Source organism: Semicossyphus pulcher, unplaced genomic scaffold (genome assembly GCF_022749685.1).
Source record: "Semicossyphus pulcher isolate SPU_LCO1_2020_fin unplaced genomic scaffold, fSemPul1.0.p SCAF_28, whole genome shotgun sequence".
NCBI classification, from domain to species: Eukaryota; Metazoa; Chordata; class Actinopteri; order Labriformes; family Labridae; genus Semicossyphus; species Semicossyphus pulcher.
In genome coordinates, this window is record NW_027211702.1 from 6,596,219 (window position 1) to 6,616,875 (window position 20,657).

General features: G+C 42.3%; 1 protein-coding gene across 2 annotated transcripts; it reads right to left on the reverse strand.

Moving 5' to 3' along the window:
* Positions 1 to 727: 727 nt before the first annotated feature.
* lrsam1 (leucine rich repeat and sterile alpha motif containing 1) lies at positions 728 to 17,357 on the reverse strand. Of its 2 annotated transcripts, XM_069677212.1 has the most exons (25): positions 17,138 to 17,357; positions 14,691 to 14,872; positions 14,392 to 14,448; positions 13,226 to 13,270; positions 12,968 to 13,045; positions 12,714 to 12,782; positions 12,534 to 12,618; positions 12,333 to 12,454; positions 12,130 to 12,220; positions 10,751 to 10,860; positions 10,608 to 10,637; positions 8,488 to 8,610; positions 8,035 to 8,174; positions 7,666 to 7,710; positions 6,644 to 6,714; positions 6,356 to 6,455; positions 6,162 to 6,249; positions 5,989 to 6,063; positions 5,433 to 5,513; positions 5,050 to 5,145; positions 4,826 to 4,924; positions 2,940 to 3,071; positions 2,693 to 2,759; positions 2,271 to 2,482; positions 728 to 2,151 (listed from the first exon to the last, which is right to left on the reverse strand). In XM_069677212.1, exons 2-25 carry the CDS (start codon positions 14,760 to 14,762, stop codon positions 2,029 to 2,031), a joined length of 2,211 nt encoding a protein of 736 aa, XP_069533313.1. In that variant the 5' UTR covers positions 14,763 to 14,872; positions 17,138 to 17,357; the 3' UTR covers positions 728 to 2,028. The 2 variants fall into 2 exon arrangements, with proteins under 2 accessions (XP_069533313.1, XP_069533314.1); XM_069677213.1 differs by lacking the exon at positions 14,392 to 14,448.
* Positions 17,358 to 20,657: the final 3,300 nt, after the last annotated feature.

Below are 20,657 nucleotides of genomic sequence, written 5' to 3' on the forward strand. Positions count from 1 at the left end.
ATGTTGAAGTTAAGAGCACTTGGTTATAAGAGCATTAGTGATGGCTGCACACAGGTGGTGTGTTGTTAGGTCATACATATGCACCATAAATAGCATTTTGTTTAGAGATATGTGACAGACAAGTGGTAAAGTGAGGTCCAAGACTAGCTAGAGGCCCCCAGGAGCCCCTAACAGGTCCAGCTGGACGGTGTAACAAGTGATTGTAGTCGTTTGATTGATTGTAACTTTGTTTGGAGTAAAAAGGAACAGATGCATCACAACAGCACAAAACATGAAAAGGGCACAAGCTTGGTCCTGCTTTCCTACATGATCTTAACTTTAAAGGGTACCTGTGTCAATATCTAGTTTTAAAGGACCACGTCACAGATTTAGTATTGCACGTTCATAAAGCAGAGGGACTGAGTGTGACTGGAAGACAGGGCAAAATAGTCGACATCAAAGCAGCAGAGGCTGATAAATCCTGAATTTTACTTCTAACAACGGTGTAGCCCCGAATACACTGGATCCTACAATTCCCACAATGCATATCAATAGTTTCGTTAAAATAGTAACCTAAATTAAAAAGCTCCTGCAATCAAAAAAAAAAAAAAAAAAAAAAGAGCTCCTGCTACAAGTATGTAAAAAAAAAAAAAAGAAAAGAAAAAAGAAAAACATAAAATAAATAAAAATTAAATGAAAAATAATTAAATGAAAAAAATAAAATAAATAAAAATAATACAATGAAAAAATTAAAATAGTAAAATAAAACAATAAAGTTTGAATAATACAATTAAAATAAAGAGCTCCTTCTAAAAATAAAAAAATAAAAACTCAAAACTTCCTCTAAAGTCACAGAAAATAATATTAACCGTTTTCCAGCATGGGTATTTCTCACAACCAAAAGAACATGTCTGTAAACAGACCTGGGGCGTGTACTTCAGGGGGTCCAGCAGCTCGTTTGTGACACAGGCAGGAATTTGTTTCACTTCAAATTGTCTTGATATGAATTTATACGTTATACAGACATATGAACAGTAGATTGATTTCTCCAGCAGACACAGAAGGACCTGGATCAGAGGAGAAAGAAGCCTCTGGCAGAAGGGAAGAGACAACAAGTGTTATAGATTAAAGAAAACAACATTGAATGTGTGATGCAATAAAACCCAGCAGTGACAGCAAAGAGTTATAACAATCAATATTTTAGTTATAAATAAGAGCCTGACCGATATATCGATCAGACGATATGGGCCTACAACAGAAATATCTGTATCTCCGTATATGTTTTCTGATATGAATCTTCCTACAGAACATAACAAGCAGAAAACAATGTTTGGGGTGATTGAAAAATAGTGTCATTACATAGTTTGAGTGCGCGCTGACTCCACAGCTGTCTGCAGCACATGTAGCAGAGCATCACAGCTGAGCTGGTCGACACTAGAATTTACAATGTATACTCATGGTTAATATAATTTTCTGAAGTTATTTGTCTAAGAAAGCAGCCTTCTAAGGAATTTCACAGAGCATTATTGGTGCAGAATCTGCTGAAAAATTCACTATGTCGGCAGTGATGTCTGTAATCTCCGCTTTTTTCCCTTTAAAAATCACGATGTTAACGCTGTCTAAAAATCCCACATCGGTCGGGCTCTGATGAATGTTGGACAGGAGTTGCTTTGGTTGACAACAGACAAATAATAGAGTTTAAAAAAAGAGATTTCCAGAAAAAGGCACACATCATTTTAAAGTCTATAATAAGGCAGAGAACAGTCTTAAACAGTGCGTGGTGTAAAACACTCTAAATATATAAAACAATAATAGAGCAACTAAATACAACAGGCTCTGACAAACAACTCTGTGACAAACAAAAAGACACTAAAAATAATTATTTTCATTTCTGCATAAACATCACAAAGTACTGTTTGGTTAATACAGGAAAGTGGCTCAGCTAGAAGCTCTTCTACACATGACAGGTTAGCTCACAGCAGCTTTATGATCATGCATAAATACAGAGAGCTGTGGTCAGAGGAGGTGGAGCACAGTGGTGCAGGTGGTTCAGCTGTGATAGAGGCGTATACGCTGGGAGATGTTGCTACGACACAGAGGGCAGTTCTGCAGGGCGTCGTTGCACACCTGGCAGCAGCACACGTGACCACAGGGCAGGAAGATCACCTGAGACTGAGAGACGACAGGAAGAGACACAGTCAGTCGGCTTCTTATGTTTTTCTAAATAATATTTCTGATTAAAAAAAAGCATCATTTCAATAATAATAACTGTGTCAGTGAATTTTTCTTACCCCTGTCTCCATGCAGACCACACACTCGGAGCTCCCCGGTCCCTCCACAGGGCTGGGGGCTGAGGGGGTGACGGGCGTCCCTGGGGTGTGAGGTGGGCTGGGGATGTGAATGTTGATGGCTGAGGTGGTGGCAAGTGACGGAGGGACGGAAGGAGACGGAGCGGAGGGGGCGACTTCTGCTTCCTCTTCCTCCTGGACAGCCTTACACACTCCTGGTGGAGGAAGGGATAATCAGGTGACGCTCTAAAAATGACTCTGCATCTAAACATGAACTTCTCCTCTTTGTTTCAGCAGTTTGTGTTTATCAGGATTGTTGAGATTTAAATGTTGTTGCTTATTTGTGACAGACTGCAGATTTCTTGCACTATCTACGGTATAATGGTAGAGTACACATTTAGACATGGAGGATGTGTGTGACGTACGTTCAGGCTGGTGATCACGAGCCCATTTCAGGAGAGCTTTCTGGATTCCTACTTCAGTGATGCCGAGCTGAAAAAAGAGAAATGAACAATGCTGGTTATTCTGAACATTCATTAGCAGTTAAACCTGCAGGAATCCTTTTGACCACTTGGGGGCAGCAACACAGAAACAAGCCACAGATGAGTCGAGACGAATCCGATGTGAGCGGTAACTGATGTAAATGTGTTATTAGTGAAGTTGAAGACAGACCTTCTTGAGGTCCGAGGAGTTCATGTGGTAAAGCGCCTCAGTCGTCACTCGATGATGAGCGAGGATGGGCAGGTAGTGCTGAGCTGACAGTCTGCACAGCAGGTTCACCAACTCTTTCTCCACTCCAGCTTCCTGCAACAGGAGGACGGGTTAAAGGGGAATGCTGGTATTAAAAACTAGACACAACTTTTGAAATATTTTGGGGTCTAAATGACTGTTAATAAAAAGGCGTTTTGGAATAACTCCAGTTGATTGCTCCTCTTGAAATGCCTTCAACGTAATTCTTAGGGCCAAATGATCAAAGGTCGTCCACTACAAGTTCTTGTTGTTTCCACTGACAGGCTCAGATTGTTCTTCTAAGTGTGTGACAACATGACAGAAAGGATCCCTACAGAGATAGACCTTTTTGTTACAGAGGAAGATGATTGTTTTAACCACACACAGACGTTACATCGCTCTCTGCAAACACACCAGACTCCACTGACAAAAACGGTGATTTAACCTGACAGAACACCCGAGCTGCTGCTCTACTGCTGCATAGTTTGTTTTTGTGTAACTTTTGTGTTTAAATGGTTAATTTACAGAATATCCAACGCAACATGTGTGTGGAGCAGAGGAGCACTCTTGTCCCCAAAGAAGTGTTGTAGGACTCGAGTCCAGGACTCGGACTCAAGTCGGACTTAAGTCCTGATTTTCAGGACTCGGACTCGAGCATTGACAGCATTCGGATTCAGAAGATGGAGAGGAGGACTCAGACGTGTTTATGGTTAAGGACTGTTTTATTGTTTTTGTTATTTTTTTGTTTAAGGCCTGAATAATTTATTCCGTTTCGAGCCAGGGCTGGCACAGTTCCTGCCACGAATCGTTTTGCTTTCACAGATTTTACGGCAAATGTAGCGAGAGCCGTGTGAGTACAGTCCATTTTAGGGATGCATGATATTGGATTTTTTGTGGATATCCGATATGCCGATATTTTACAACTCATTTAGCCGATTACCGATACCGATATTTTTTTCCCCGCACACCTAATTGCAGAGATCATCAACTCTCTTCTGTATTGGACTTAGCGTACAGTATAATGGTGATACTCTTATCACATCTGTTACAGCGGTCGGGGTGACGGGTCTTGAGATGGTTAATCAAGTTTGTAGTGTTGAAAGACTTTGCCTTGGCTCGTCCTCATATCACCGAAGCTGAGCAGTCATTGCAAACAGCAGTTTTACGATCTATTTCGGACACTTTGAAAAACTTCCACACCACGGACATTTTGGCTTCTAACTCTCTCATGCTGCAGGTAGACACACATGACGTCATCACGCTGCGCAGCGGGGACATTTAATCAAGTATGCAGCAGCCCATTAATTTATCGGTTAATTATATCGGCAGATATCAGCGTGTTGGCCGATATCCGATAGTTCATTTTTAAGCCAATATCGGCCGATTCCGATAACGTGCCGATAATATCGTGCATCCCTAATCCATTTACCGTGCAACATGTTCGAGGTGTCAAAGAACCATCGAGGAGTCGACGGGGACAACCTAAACTTTAACAGACATCTGTCCAGGTGCTCTCAGTATAGTAAGTGAGATGCTAAAGTTACCTGGACTGTTGATAACGCTACGGTCAGCTAGCTGCTCGGACTCAGGCAATGTGGTCTCAACACAGACTCGACTCAGATTCAAGGTTTGGTGACTCAACTACAACACTGCCCCGAGGATTCAGCTGCAGCCTTTGCAGCTCCCAGCTAAAACAACCTACCAGAGGAATTCCAAAACTTTTTGCCTTTTAGTCATTTAGACCCTAAAATACGTAAAACTGTTGTTTTAAACAGACAACACAGTTCTGTCTGAGATGTCCGTGCGCCCTCTCTGCTCTCTAACTGTACCTGCATGCGCAGTGACAGAGGTTTGGCATCCAGCAGCCTCTGGTACTGAATCATCCAGTAGTTCTGCTGGTTGGACTCAGACTTCTGCTCCAGCTCAGCCTGGACACACAAAAAGAAAACCAAACTCATGTCACAATTTGATGTTTTAGCTGAATCACACTGAAGACATGTAACAGAGGGAAGACGGAGCCGCTGAATCCTGGTCCGAGCCGGTGTTTCCTCACCAGAACGTGCCGCAGCTCCTGCTCTCTCTGGTCTCTCTGCTTCAACAGCTGCTGCAACAAATCACTGAGAGCAGAGCGCTGCTCCACCAGGACCTCCTGCACACACACACACACACACACAGACAGACACACACAGAGACACACACACACACACACACACACACACACACAATCATGTCAGGTATGAGTAACAACAATCTTGTAATCATGTTTTAAAGGGCTTTTCTTCCTGTTTTCTTGCAGCTTGTTGTGTACAACGATGAATCTGTTCTCATGGAGTAATGACATGAAAACAGCCAAAACAAAGTAAACAGTAATCAACAGGAAGAGGAACATAAATAAGGCCATGTGGGAGGGCAAAGAAAGAAGGCAGTGACACCCACCTGCAGGTTCTCAGCATCCAGATTCCTTTTTTTAATCTCCAGTTTAGTCAGCTGCATTAACTCACCCTCTATGAGCTTGATCTGGGGACAGTGGAGAGGCAAACATGAAGCTAGCAGGGAGTCAGGGTGAAAATACTCATGAGATGGTTTTCTGTCTGTGGGAAATATTTCACCAGACTGGTGCGGAAACGTTTTAAAAACTGCACAGCAAGTGAAAGTAAAAATGAGTTATGGGCGGGATGCGGCTGAAAAAAACAGCAGAAGAGAAAAAAGAACTCTTTTCATCTTGAACAGAATCATTTTATCTCTCTTAACGAGTGAAAGAAGCTCAATGAAACCTTCTTTAAATCCCTGAATCACAGTTTGGACTGCATGCTGCCGTTCTGAACCTCATACGCTTCCTACTGAAAATATGATTTTAAACAAATGTTAAAAGATTATTTGTCTGTTTCAGTATTTGTTTAATTTCGCCTCACACCCGCCCTCTTCGGTGTCGACGTGCATACAAGCTCCATTTATTACCCTACACTCCCAAAAATACAAAGATGACGCCGACCTGGTTGCGGATGTACCCGTGGACAGCATCTTTCTGCAGCTGCAGCGCCTGGAAGGCTGCTTTCTGCATCTCCTCCTGCAGAGAACAATCAGAGGACATGACAGGTCAAATGATTCCCTGTGAGTTATATTTGTGCGGGATGTTTTCATGACATCAACCCCGCCTTAACGTACCTCCTGTAAGATGTGGGCGATGGCCTTTGATTTGTCCAAAACTTGGAGGGACAACATCTTATCGAACTTCCTGTCCAAAGTCTCCATACTGTTAGAACACAAGGGAAAGAGTTTAGGACATGTTCCTCGAGGCTTTGATTTGTTCCACATCAGCAGTGTGTTGTGCTGTGAGTCTGTATGTTTGCATGTTTAACCTCCTGTACGCCTCAGACACCAGGCTCTTTCTGCGGAAGTCGCTGGCCTCCTGCAGGAGGTTCATGGCACAGCTGTCTGACAGCATCTTCTGCATGGCCGCTACAAACACAGAGAAGAGAGGGACGAGAGGAGCAGGTTACACGGTGCACTGCTCAACACTTTGTCTCCACAGTCGCTCAAGATGTTTTCTACCTGCTTTAATACTCAAAGATGAAGTAACTGTTCACACAGAGGCACATTAATCTACACACAGAACACGTTATCGGCACACTGGCCGCGCTGCTTACCTGCCACATCCCTCTTCCTCAGTGAATCAGCCTCTTCCTGTGTGATGGCCGTCAGATGCTCCATTCGGATCCTAAAGGAAAGGTAAGCACTTTCAGGCACATTGCCCCCCCAAGGATTACAATGCATCTACAGAAGCCCCCAAATGATTTTGTACCTGTTAGTTGTGTAGACCCCCAAAACATGTAATTATATATATGTTTAAGGAATACCAGAAACACCCTTTACCAACCTAACCCTAATCATGTTAGCCCAGACGTCCCTCTCCCTAGCAACATATTCCAGCTCCTCCTGGGGGATCCCGAGACCTTCCCAGGCCAGGTGGGATATACGTGCCCAGAACACCTCCACAGGGAGGCGCCCAGGAGGCATCCTAACCAGATGCCCGAACCACCTCAACCGGCTCCTTTCGATGCGAAGGAGTAGCGGCTCTACTCCGAGCTCCCTCCGGGTGTCTGAGCTCCTTACCCTCTCTCTCAGGCTGAGCCCAGACACCCTGCAGAGGAAACAGCCCACAAGCTCCGGACCACAGGTGAGGGAACGTAGATCAACTGGTAAACTGAGAGCTTTGCCTTCAGGCTCAGCTCCCTCTTCACCACGACGGTCTGGTACAACGCCGACATTACTATTGACACTGCACCAACCCGTCTGTCGATCTCACGGTCCATTTTACCCTCACTCGTGAGTACCATGTCCTCAGACTCGGACTACTGACTCTCATTTCACTCCACTTCCGCTTTGCACTCAGCTGCCCCAGTGACCAACCAATAATATGTTGAATTTATTTTTCTATGACTGTATGTGGTTCCAAAACTCCTCTAACTTCTCCACGCTGAAGTTCTTTAAGCCTCTTGTGGTATTTGTCCCTTTCTGCTGAAAGCGTTGTGTGTATCTTACATGGAAATGGCTCTATAAATAGACCGAGTCTGATAAGTGGAAGATGATTGGATGAGTGCTGCTCTGTGTTTGAGTGCCTCATATATTTTGCTGTACTAGATCTGACGTCATGGATCAGTCCACTCACCGATCTTCCTCCATGGACTGAAGAAACTCTGCACTCTTCTTCTGCCTGCAGAGACCCAAACAAACACACTGCAGTTAGCTGGACGCCGTCCGTGGGTCATGTACGCATAAAGAATGTTTTGTTTTTTTTAAAGATTATGTTTTTGGTCTTTGTCTTCATTACATAGGACAGTGGATCAGAGTTGGAAATACAGGAAAGACATGCAGCAAAGGGCCGATGGTCAGAGTCGTGGGGCCACTGCGTTGAGGACGGTGCCTCCAAACATGGAGCACGCGCTTTAACCACTGAGCTAAACCAGCGCCATTAAAGAATCTTTCAAGTGACAAAGACCATCCAGTCTCGACTCAAACAGCACACTACATAACCAACCTGTTTTTGTCCATCAGCATGTTGCTGATGCGGCTGCTGATGTTGTCTTCAGCGTATCGGACTCTCTCCAGCACCAGCAGCCGCTCGGCCTCCTGAGTCCTCTGCTGCTGGCTGACGCCCAGCTCCACACGCTCCTGCTCCTGAATATCAAACAGAATACACAGTTTATGTAGCTAAATGCAACACAGAACCGAAACGCAGCGTTCAAATTAAACAGAATGAAACCCTCTCTGAGTTGTTGGAGGTTAGCGGTTTTGGGTTATAGCTATAGGTTGTTGCTGTCGTAAGCTCTTAGTTCTGAGTTCTTCCAAATTTGTGAAAGGGTCCAATATGTCAGCAAATGTCCTCCCGATACTCACAGTCGAGTTTATAAACAGCATGCTCAGATTATTATTCAGGATTTAGCTCCGTCAAAGAATAGATAACAGTCATGGCCATAGGTTTGCTGCGTACCTGTCGCACTGAGTGGAGCATGTTTTCCTTGCGCGAGGTGTTCATGAGTAGAAGCTGCGTGTGCTCCTTCTGCTTCTCCTCCAGGTGGCGCTCAAAGGCCAGTTTCTCCTGCTGCTTCTGCACCTGAAGGACGGAGAGACAAGTCGTCAGTGAGTGTCTCCATACTGCACTCTGTACAAGTCTATGTTTCTACTTCTGAGCTGTGCTGGAGGCTTGAAAAGTTTCAGCCCCACCAAACCCTGTAGATTCACAAACTCTACTTCGGAGTCATTAAAAAAGTTTGGAACCACAACCTGTTGCCTCCTACACAGCCATGCAGTATTTAATATAACCAATATTCTCTTAAGCTTTTAAAAATACACTCCTAATAGTTATTATGAATCTGTGCTTACATGTAAACACACACAGTCTCTTTACAGTCGCTTTAAAATGTTCTTATGGCTATGAACGAGCTCCACGTCATCACAGAGGGGTCATTCATGTGACGGACTGAGAACATGATTAGAAATGTGAGATGTAGTCAGGGAATAAAACCAGCCTCAACCCCTGTCAGCATTTCTGTGCTTTTATTTTGAAAGGCATGTTTCCTTGTTTTGTAGACTCATCAAATTCCAGCATGTTGCTCAATCACTGCTGTCAGCACAGGTCCTAAATCAGCTCTCAGTAACCTGCTCTTACATCAGCAGCCAGTCTCTGACTTTATGTGTCAGCTGTTAAGTGCTGAGCAGGCAGTGTGTGGTGGATTTAACTGTATGTTGTTCTCCTAAAAGAGATGCCTGCTGCTTCGACTAAACAATGCTTTAAAAAAACCGCAGTAGAATGAAGGAGAACTGTAGTTTCAGTGATAATTCTCTGTGGGTTTACCTCTGTGTATGACCGCTTCACGTTGCACATCAGTGCACGCTCAGGGCCTGTGTCCACTAACGGTGTTTTTCTGTGCTGGCAGCTCCTCGTTCTTTACAAACAGATGCAGTTCAGCGCTGCCAGTGCGAACACGCCCTCTGCATCCGCTGTTTTTTGTCGCTGCGCTCTCAGTTAAAAACAGTCCAACTTTTGGAACACCGCCGCATTTGTCAATGTCACTTCTCCCTCACCGACCAATCAAAATCAAGAAGGGGCGGGACTTCAGATATCAACTTTAGCTGTGTCCCAAGTCAGGCGTCATTTGTAGCCTGTGTAGACCTTAACGTCGAACTGTAATGAGACGGTCTGGTCTACGGAGGATTTGCATCACCAGCTGTTCCCACCCTTACCCTTGCGTTACCAAACGCCGCTCTTGTCGCCTAGCAACAGGTAGTTAGTGGGCCAACTAGCTTACGTCATGTTTCTTAACCTGTTATTTTAAAGATAATTTGTTTCAAGCCCCTTTTGTTTTTAAATATTCGAATGTGAACATTTAAAGTGTATTCCTCGGCCGTTTAAAAGTCCACCATCTCGTTTGAATTGGCGTTCAATGAATCTCCGGATATGTTGGGCCACGAAGGATCCGTCAGCTGCATCCTTCGTGGCCCGGGAAAAGGAGGACGTATTTGTCATCTTCGACAGCCTTCGACGCGCCGATGTGACGCAATCGTTCTTCAAACACACCCTTCGTAGGATGCAGCCCCTGGATGGGGACACGCTGTCTTTGTCAACAACAATGGCGGAGGAGAAGATAATCCTTTCGTTTTTTACAATTTCCATGTGTAGAGCTGCTGCTGATGCCAGGACACGATTCCTCTCATTGTTTTCTTTGCAAAGTGTCGTTGATTATAAGCAAATGTTAAGCATACAGAGCGATTTAAAACAGACTTAACGGTCACTACCAAGGGAAGCGGAAGTGCCATCACACAACGGCCAGTAAGCAGCGCTATGAAAGTGAGGTTTGGGCGCTACCAGCACAAAAAGCTCCGTCAGTCAACACAAGCAAGTACAAGCATTCATCTTCATTCATATTAGGTATCTGGAAAAAAACGGTATTTTCAAACGTATCCCCAAGAGACTGTGCTAAAGAGAGGGGACTGTCATCAAAGCGGTCCACACTGCTCATTAAACAAAATGAAAACACAACGTGTGGATATCGACAGATGAATGAGTGCAACAGAGAGTTTAACAGAGGACGTGTTTGTGGAGTCACTCACCTTTCTCTTCTCGTAGTCGCTGAATTTGTTCTGCAACAGAAAGTGAAGAAAGAGTGAATCTTCTTGTTTCGATGGCTAATCGAGTTAAAGCAGAAATTATAGCAAGTATAGTGCTGTGAGAGTCGGTGTGTCCTGGACTGTACCTGCCAGGCCTCCTCCAGACCATCCAGACAGTCAGAGTTCTGTGTGCCACAGTCGGTCTCCAGCACGGGCAGGAGGTACTGGGACGGGGGGCAGTACTCCTCCCCCAGCTCTGAAAACCACATCAACAGACGAGATTTTTTTATACAGTGATAAAATGACATTCATGTTTGTTACGGATGACATGCTCCTCTGTGCTGTAGTGACAAATACATACAACAGATCCAGAATGAGCAGCACCAACAAAGGCTGTCTGAAATCACTGTCAGTCAGGGCTAACGTTGTTCACCTGCAGCACCAAGTTTTAAATCTTCAGTGAAGCTTTGCTCTGCGTTCTACATTGTAATCTATGCTTTCAAGTACAGTGCGTACTGCAGCTGCCCGTATGTCATTTACTTAGCATGATTAGAACAAACCACGTCGTCGTGCCCTGAACTTTGACCCTCCTGCTCATATATCTGTCTCTGTCTGTGGTGGAGAATTGAATTAAGTTGAGAAAGATGATTCACTCAGAGATATAAAACATGACTCGGCACGCTCACCAGAGACACACACGCTCTCTGCTGTTGTTACTTTGTAATGTTTGTGGTTTAAACTTCATTTTAGATTCTAACATGAAGTATTAAATTAAGGCCAGACAAATTATATCTACATTTCTCTATCACTGTTCTTTTTATGGTTGTGTGATATTATTACGTGACGTTTGTTGTGCGGTGCCGAGGATTGTGGGTCAGATTTGTATACTGCAAAATACAACCATAAGTAGTAGGACATCCTGGAGCCGAGGGCACCAACCGGGGGTACACCTGGGTGTAACGTTACCTCCGACCTACAGCTTAAAGTTACGATCCTGTGCACCAGTTAGACTGAAGCCCAGTTTGTGTTCTCTCTTTTACTCCTCGGACGGAGCAGGCGTAAGTTTAGAAAGTCCGACTTAAATCCAAAGTAAAACAAAGTAACAAAAGTCACAAAACAGAAAAACAGTATTTTTCTTTTCTTTTGTTTTGCATTATCTTTTATCTTCTGAAGAGAATTTGATGGGAGAAGTTAGAGAGTGGAGACGTGTGTCGCGTGGTTAAAGTCACCACTTTGTGTTAGTACGAGTGTTAACGTGAGGCTGATGTTAGGCTGGGTGCACTCGCTGTAAATTTGAATCAAGAAGTCGAATGTTAGAGAAAAGATCTATCTGTTTACGCCCAGCTGCTGCACTCGGCTCCGGATATTTTTTGCATATTATTTGCAGACTCGGGGATGGAACAAAGCTGAAGAAGTTGTTCCTGTTCCTCTGACAACTTGAAGAAATGTCTTTACTTATCTAAAAAGCTTCATAAACGTGTGTCTCTGTGTGTTTGAGCAATAATGAACATGAGTAAATCCTCACCGCTGCAGAGGAAGCGTTGGATGCTCTCTGTTCCCTCTGCACACACAGACGCAGGTGGGTATGACATCATGGCAGCATCGAGTGTGAAGCTCTGTTACAGCACACACACACACACACACACACACACACACAGGGTTTGAGTAAAATAATATCACATGTTTTAGCCTTCCTTTGTTCTGTAAGTTTGTATCCAGAGACCTCACCTCCAGCGTGCGGATGTAGGCCACAGCTTTGGGCAGCTGGCTGACGTTGTTGTCACTCAGGTCGAGGGTCCGCAGGCTGCTCAGAGAACCCACTGAGGCTGGCAGCTCACTCAGACAATTACCTACACAGATACAAACATAAGCCATGTAATTTGGCCTGTACATGGTCTGAGAGTAAGCAGGAAGCAGAAAGCAGCATACCCTTCAGATTAAGAGTCTGCAGCAGCCGCAGATCAGCGATGGAGTCCGGCAGAGTCTTTAAACGATTCTTCTCCACATTCAGGATCTGACAGGAGAGAGAACAGAGACATGTGGATGATTTGCTGCATTTATACACACTCTGATCCTCTGTGCCAGGAGTTAAGTTCATAGTGGATTTACCTGCAGGGACGCCAGCTTCCCGATGTCCTCCGGGAGGGAGCTGAGCTTGTTGTCGTGCAGATCCAAAACCTTTAAAGCAGAAGATTCAGACATGTGTCAGAGACTTGTCATCCAGCAGTAAATGAGCAGCAGAAAGAGGAGAGCAGCTTCGACCAAAGTCCAAACCAACAACTTGTTTTAACCTTTTATAAATCATTCCCTTAGATATCTAGGCACTTTAATCTCCCATCATGCCTGTGTTTACTTGAAGCTACCTTTAAGGTGAAGAGATTGGTGATGTCACATCCTTTAGGCACTATTGACCTCAGCTCGTTGTTGTGGAGGATGAAAACCTGAGGGAGGGAAACAAAGGTTTAACCAGAGACACACACGATAAACAGTGTTTATTACTCAAACAGAATACAGGAAAATAAATATCCTATTTGTTTACAGGGAAGAAATTGCATCTATAGACCTGTAAATATATTTATGAATGGAATAGAAACAAACGTATCTCCATGTGGATTTCTCACCTTCTTCTGCAGCACCTTGCAAATGGAAAATGCACTCGAGGGAACCTGTTAGAACAAATCATAAACATCAACATCCGCAGGTGTAAACAAACACTGAGAGAAGCACTTTATTTTGTAATAGGCCTTTTTCCTGTCCTGGCACACTGTCATGGCTTACTGTGTTAATGTTATTAGTATAAATAAACAGTCTTAACTAGCCGCACCTGTGTCAGATTTTTCAATGAGAGCTGCTCACACATGGAAAAGTTAATGGATGTTCCAACGTCTCATGGAAACGATCACCAGACGCTGTGACACGTGTTGTTTATTTCAGTATCACTTTTAAATCACAGTTTAAAGACTGTGACTGTAACTTCTCGTAATAACCTGAAGAGTGCTTTGTTTTATGCTTTATGAATTGTTGTCCTTGCATTTAAGTATTTCTTATGAAGTGCTCTGCTATAGGTACAATACTGCTGTTTGTGTTTCTATGTATTTAATGTGTCTTTTGTAGCTGTCATTACATCGACGCAAAGGTGGCTTGACTGGCACTTTTTCAGAGATGTCTATTTATTTGCAGTGTTGCTGTAACTTTAAACTGCACAGCAGTCCCTCCAGGATTTCACAGATGTCTTTTAAAAAGTTGAAATAAAAGAAGTGATGTTTTTTCAGGCTTTTTTTGTGTGCAACACTTCACACATCCACTGTGAGCTACAAACACTCCAATACAGCCATCTGTTGTCTATCTATTGTCTTCTGACAATCATATCAACACTGACTGAGGTTTGTAACAGAGCCTCTGATTGGTGGGAAGTTAAAGGCACAAGGAAGTGGCTAAGTGAACAGCTAACAGTTTTAAACAGGGACAAATAATCAGACATCGAGTGTTGAGTCTCAGTAAAGACTCTGTAGTTTGAGGATCAGGACGCTCATGAAAGAGAGACGACCACACCGGAGCCTCGTTAGAACGGATCAGCTGTTTGTCTCTAGCGTGCAGCGTTCTCATATATTTAAATCTCAGTGTATCACGGATCATTTATCGAAAGCTTTTAGCAGAAAAACATCAGCAGACGTCTGCACTGTATGAGAGCAAGAAGCACCTTAAACCACAGTGAAAGCCCTCAAGCGTTTCACCATGTGTGTCACAACTAACGGTCAGCGAGGCCTGTTGACAGTCACACGCTCACCTCTGAGAGCTCACACGATGAGATGTCCAGGATGTCATCAGCACCAGCTTCTTTGGACTGAAGGCAAGAGAAGTATCCATACAGCACATTTCAGCAACAAGGCAAATCAAAGCGCTTCACACAAGACGTTAAAAGCATCACGACGAAGCGCAAAAGGAACGCATCATGAGAGAGCATTTAAACATAATTAAAACAGGCCATTAAAACAGCAGCAGGTTGTCTCAGTGATATCAAGCGGGTTGCTGCGCTGGCTGAAAGGTTAGCCGGTCCCCACTGCATCACAAACAAACTCTTCTTACCCGGCAGATCTGATGCTCCAGTCTCTTTTGGGAGTCCTCGCTGGGCTTCCTCTTCCTGAAGAACAGGGGCATCGTGATTCCTGCCTGATGTCTCTCTGCCTGCTAGGTTTCCCTCCTGCCCGCCCTCCACAACAAAAGCCGCTCCACGGGACAGATGGACAACACTGCCTGCACACTGAAAACTAAGAAAGAACAGAAGAAGAAGAACACTTCAATCACTTGGGATTGTAGACCAAGCTAAAAACAAATGAAACATTGCTATGGTGAATGTGTGTTAGCCCCCCAACTGTCTATTTACACATTCAGAAAATGCAGCACAACATTAGCATTCATTTGGAGTCCTGATTCTGGCTGAACTCCTAAAAACGAGTGTCTGGCTCTTTGGCAGCTAAATGCTCCTCTGTGTTCACCAGCTGCTCTCTAACTGTGTGTGCCTGCTGTTCTGTGCAGAGCAGACACAGGCGTCTTTGGGTCATTTAGAAATGGTGTCGCCACATCATTTGAGGGCGCTCTGACTCCAGACTTTACAATCCTATCAACACTGTCTGCAGCACATGTAGCAGAGCACCACAGCTGAGCTCATGGATAATGTTGGATATTTTATTAAAGTGGAAGAAATGAATAACAGTACTGACGTTACTGTAATGAGTTGCGTTTTTGTGTACTTGTAGTTCTTTGAGAATTTTTCAAGTAATTTTACTTTTAGGCTACTTAAGTACGTTTTACATGAAGTAAAGTAATTCGCTGCATTTGTGCATCCATCCGTTACTGAATAGGATATTTATCTACGGATATTGCGAGGTAGAAAGAAAAACTGGATTGGACCAGACACCAATCAAATGCATCGCATCAAGCGTCATGCAGCGAGTCTGAAGCAAAGGAGAGCTGGGCTGCAACTACTAACCCGACGCATACCGTTATACCGTTATACCGAACCATAAATGGGACAGAAGAGAGTTCAGAGGAAACACCATCTTTGACCCAGACTGAAGGAAGTTTATTGTATAACCAGAAACGGCTGTTATTATAAAAGTCAGCAGGGTGGGAAAGTAACTACTAAGTAACTTTTACTTCAATTTCTTTTTAAGTGACCAACGTTTTACTTTTACTTGAGTACGATTTGAGTCAAGTAACAGCACTCTTTATACCTCTGCATGTCAGTGCATAATCTCCAACAATAAGATCTATTTTCATTTAAGATAAAAAAAATTATATCGGTTGTGCTCTGATAAAAATACAGATAAGTGCAGCTTTTAATGATTTTAATGTTTTACAAAAATAATCTAAGAAGCTAATTATTCCCATTACCTCTGAAACAGGAGACTACATACATTCAGAATAAATGTCCATTTTCTCAGTTGTAGTATTGTTAGTGTTTCACAGCGAAGATGGGGGAAAAAAAGGAGCTCTGCTATGATCTTTAAAATGAACAGAACAGCGACACTTTATCAGAGGGCCTCTTAAAGGCAGCAAACGCCATATACTACAGTTATGAGCATCTAGGGTACAGCAAACTGCTCATGAGACAAGGAGACCAGAAGTCAGGATTAGCGTGGTCTTTCATCTTTCCACTACCTACTGTAGCTTCCATAAATAAAGATTAGTAGAGTCGACAGATTATCTTGACACTGAAAAGCAGAAGTAGATATAACCACTACAGCTCCCATGCAGCTATTAACCATGACAGCAGAGGATACAGCTTCCTATCAACTGGTTATGTACTAGCTCTTAAAAACACATCATTACTACTTTTTCTATTTTCTATTGAAGTCGGCAAGCTTAAAAATATATATTTTTGGTTTTGATTTGAAGCTGAAGCCTTTCAAACGCTGGATTAAACTTTTTGGAAACCGGTCACTGATTTCAAAGGTGACCCACATGTCTGTAGGTGGCCTACAACTTCAACCTGCCAAAGCAAACATTTATCCTACATTGGCAGGTGTCAGGGGCCAACAAAAGTATTTATAACCCATTCACTCATTCAAGTATTTTTCATCTGAGATGTTTATCCAAAACAAAGTCTACTCAGATATGTAATTTAAAATCTCGATGTATTTCCATATTATAGATGATTAAAGCTAATGTTGTATCTGTGTCAATTATATGTGACCAGTGGTTGAAAATGTGGGCGGGGTAGTTTACCGTAAATCTCGTAGCTAATGTTACAGTTTACGTGGCTAGCACATAAACTGCCTAGCTACACAGTACACCTGATAACAACCGCTCTAAGCTTCATATAACAGTGTGAATATAAGCTAGCTGGGTTTAATATTAGCTACCTTCACACCGATTAGGTTTATAATGTTAGCTTACACTTACAACTTTCCAGCAAAGCTACATCTCGAAAACACGAGCTAGCATGTAGCATTGACAGTAAACCACCATGTAATACCGTTATAACAACAGGACAGTTTAAGCTAATTGCTAACATTAGCTTCTGTACTTACAGGCTGTGTTATGATGTTGTTTCACTGCTCTTCACTCTTCGAGGCAGCTGGAAAAAATAACTGGCACTTCCTTAGTTAACTCACGTCCTACATCGACATTAAACTGTAGTTAACGTTACAGATTTACCGAGTGAATCGTCAAAGGCAGAGAGTAAACCGAAAGTATATTTTACGTCAATTTCCTATTTTAGAAAGATAATATGAATCTGACAATATTTCCGATATGTGTCACGTCCAGCTGATTCATCTTCCCCTCCGGAATGATATCATAACAAATACAGTAAGTGCTGCTTATCTTCTTCCTTTAGTTATTGGAGGATTTTTACCAGCTGTAAAATGCGCATCGCCCCCTACAGGACGGATTGTGCAGTACATGACCTAACTGTGTCAACATAATCCAAAGAAGCAAAGGCGGCAGAAATGAGACAGTTTTAAGTCCATATATTGTGTTTTCTATACTAAAAGGAAGCACTTTATTTTACTGATGCAATCGATTTTGATTTGTATAATTTTGGAAGAAGTATCAGATCCTTTAATGAATTAATAGTGGTACCAAAGAGTACCAAATGTTGTCAGAATAACATTTGTTATAAAATTCAGTACAGTAATTGTATTAATTAATGCATTAATGTGCATCGCTTTAATTTTGCAGTTTGTAAATGTTGAGCAAATTCTAATATATTGATATAGCATATTATATATTATTTCTTAGGGACTAATAAAGCCTTATTGATATTCTAATTCATAATTTAATCATGGATTATAATTGATACTGTTAGTATGACAAAAGTGGAGTAAAAAGTGTAATTTTTGCCTCTGAGATGTTTTGGACAGAAATATAAAGTAGCAGAAAATAGAAAAACTCAAGTACATGTTAGAAGTTTATTTCCAGCTCTTGTTATGTAAATGTTGATTTACAGGAAGATATTCGGTGTTTTACGTCCGAGAAAACTCCAGTTTTGCTTAATGAAGTAAAGAAATGAAATTACTTAATAAAGATTTATATTTCTGGAGAGTTGTTCTTATTTCAGGAGACTAAGAACAGTGGTCTGGTCTTCAGAAATAAAAATGCGTGGACAAATTGTCTAGCTTTAACAATGTTTCTCTTTCACTTTCTATGAACTTCCTCTCTGTTTGAAATATAATATAAAATAAAGCCAACTTTCCTGCCTTTATATTCTACATTATTTACATTTTATTTATCCTCCTTATGAAAAAAAACTCGACATTTGACATCATGATATTTGAATGTGTGGGATTGATAATGCACTGAAATGTGACTGGCTTGCATCACAGCACTTTGTCCAGCAGAGGGCGCACTCTACAAATCTTTGCTGGTTAAAGCCAAACAACACGTCTGCATCTGGTAATGATTACATCCCTGTTTTCGTTCTTATTTACCAGCGTGACAAATGAAGTAGAAATGTGATACATCCACCCTTTAATAGCTCAGAGAGCTCATAGATCTGAAAGTGTTTGAATGTGGTTTAAAGTCACACCACATCTTAATGTTTTAAAGCGTCCCAGCTGTTTGCATTTAGGTCAAATACCACAGACAGACAGTTTCACATGTGCTGTATTACTCCTGCCCACTAACTAAACAGATTTGATCATAAGGGTCTTTGTATTCAAGTTAATTCTATGACCATTAACAGAACCAGATAACCTGTGAGACCGTGGATCCCTGAGCAGTGAAACCAGACCTCTGCAGGTGTGATGTACGGCTGTGGTCCAGGCTGTAACCTTAGTTAGACCACAGGAGGATCAAACAGACGACTATAAATAACCACACAATTAGAGGCGATGACAGAGAGCTGTCGATGTGCTCAGAACAGTTTCCCCCTGAGATCACCTCACAGCACTGAAACCTTAAAATCATTCATGTGTTTTTAAAAGATGTGTCGGTCAATTAGAACTCTTATCTGGTGTTTTGGCATCACAAGAGCCCGATTAAATCTCACAGTAACACAACTCTGAATGTACAGGAACCTCTTAATGAACAGAGGAAGGGCAAAAAAAGCAAAGAAAGTCGACAGGATGACCCTTAATTTCATCTGTTGGCCTCTTGGGGGCAAAACAAGCTGGAAACACAAACCTGAGAGATTATCACCTTAAAAGGTGTCTGTTTGACGTCTAGAAAACAAAACGCTGCATTAGCATCCATTTGGAGTCATGTTACTGACCTATGACGATACACTCAACTCACGACACAATATATACGATGCCGGGTTCACGATACTATTTTTTAAGGGAACGAGGTTAAAGTCAAATTATGAATTAATATGATTCTTTAATTTAATTATCAGAAGAAAAATGTTGAATATATTTTCTCTTATGTTTTCTTTATAAAATTAACTATCGCGGACGGCGATTTTGTGCGGATAAATAAAAGAAAAATGCTCAAATGTACGCCAAATGTACCTGAGCGGGCGGGCCGTTGTGAATCATCCCTTATGTGTACCGATTAACTCTCTCCCGAGGTACCATTACATCCCTGCAGCATTCACTCTCCTTTTAGCTAAGTTTTGGTCTCCACCACCTCCTGAGAAATATGCAGCAGTATGTTCACCAGCAAGTCTCTCACTGTGTCGGTCTTGTATGTGCTTGGCAGGTATCTTACATTGAGTTTTTTAAGCTTTCTTGCTTTCTAGCTCTGTAAAACCAAAACAATAAGCTGAAAGATGCAGAAAAAGTTTGGTAGTGTTAAAGGAAGTCAGAAGAATTTATCACAAATGAATTCAAATATCCACTGTTGATGTAAAAGTCAAAATAAGTTCAGTTTAATTATTTTTTATTGAAGAACTTGGAAGATACTTTCTACTTTCAGAGGTTGAAACTGTCTCTGTTCAAAGATGGCCGTTGCATGGCCCACAGGATCTTCTTGTTTTCCTCCACTGGCTCCTTAATGGTGACCTTTGACCCCTTTTCAATGGATGCTGTAAGTGGTTTGGTTTGTCATTTAGGAGGCTAATAAGACCCTCCCTGGTTGGGGATTTAAATACCTACCTTTGGAGTTCAATGTCTACTGAATTAAAAGTTATTATTAAAAGTTCCCATAACTTTTGGGCTGGGCCATTTTGAATTCTCATTGTATTAAAAAATAGATGCAGACATTTAAAGCGGTTGCAGATTTGCAGATCATAGAAGACTGGACTGTCATGGCGGAGGTCTGCACGCTCCCAGGGTTTTGTTGCACAAGATATTGCTCAAAGAAATTATTATCTTGTGCCAGGTGGATAAAGAAAAACTGTTTTGGAGCTTCTCGGTTACTTTTATATTTAAAGGTCAAAATTTGGGGCGGTCAGTTAAGTTGGAAGTATTTTGTTTTTCTCGAAGCATCTAAAAACGTCTTTTCCGCCTGGGGATAAAACCTCTTTGGAGACTAATCCACCCTGTTGTTGCAGCTACAAAGAAAACGATTATGCTTGATTTTGAACATCCCAAAAAAGGGTAAACTCTCCCCCAGAAGTCATCCATTATCCTGACAGGAAACAAGAGCCACGCCCCTTCCTACGTCAGA

Bases quoted from the DNA above. Each gene is read 5' to 3' on its own strand.
- lrsam1 (XM_069677212.1), bottom strand. From the start codon at position 14,762: ATGCCCCTGTTCTTCAGGAAGAGGAAGCCCAGCGAGGACTCCCAAAAG. The intron at 4,925-5,049 runs GTGAGGAAACAC...TTGTGTGTCCAG, and splicing joins AGGAGCTGCGGCACGTTCTG to GCTGAGCTGGAGCAGAAGTC. The intron at 2,152-2,270 runs GTAAGAAAAATT...GTCGTCTCTCAG, and splicing joins TGGTCTGCATGGAGACAGGG to TCTCAGGTGATCTTCCTGCC.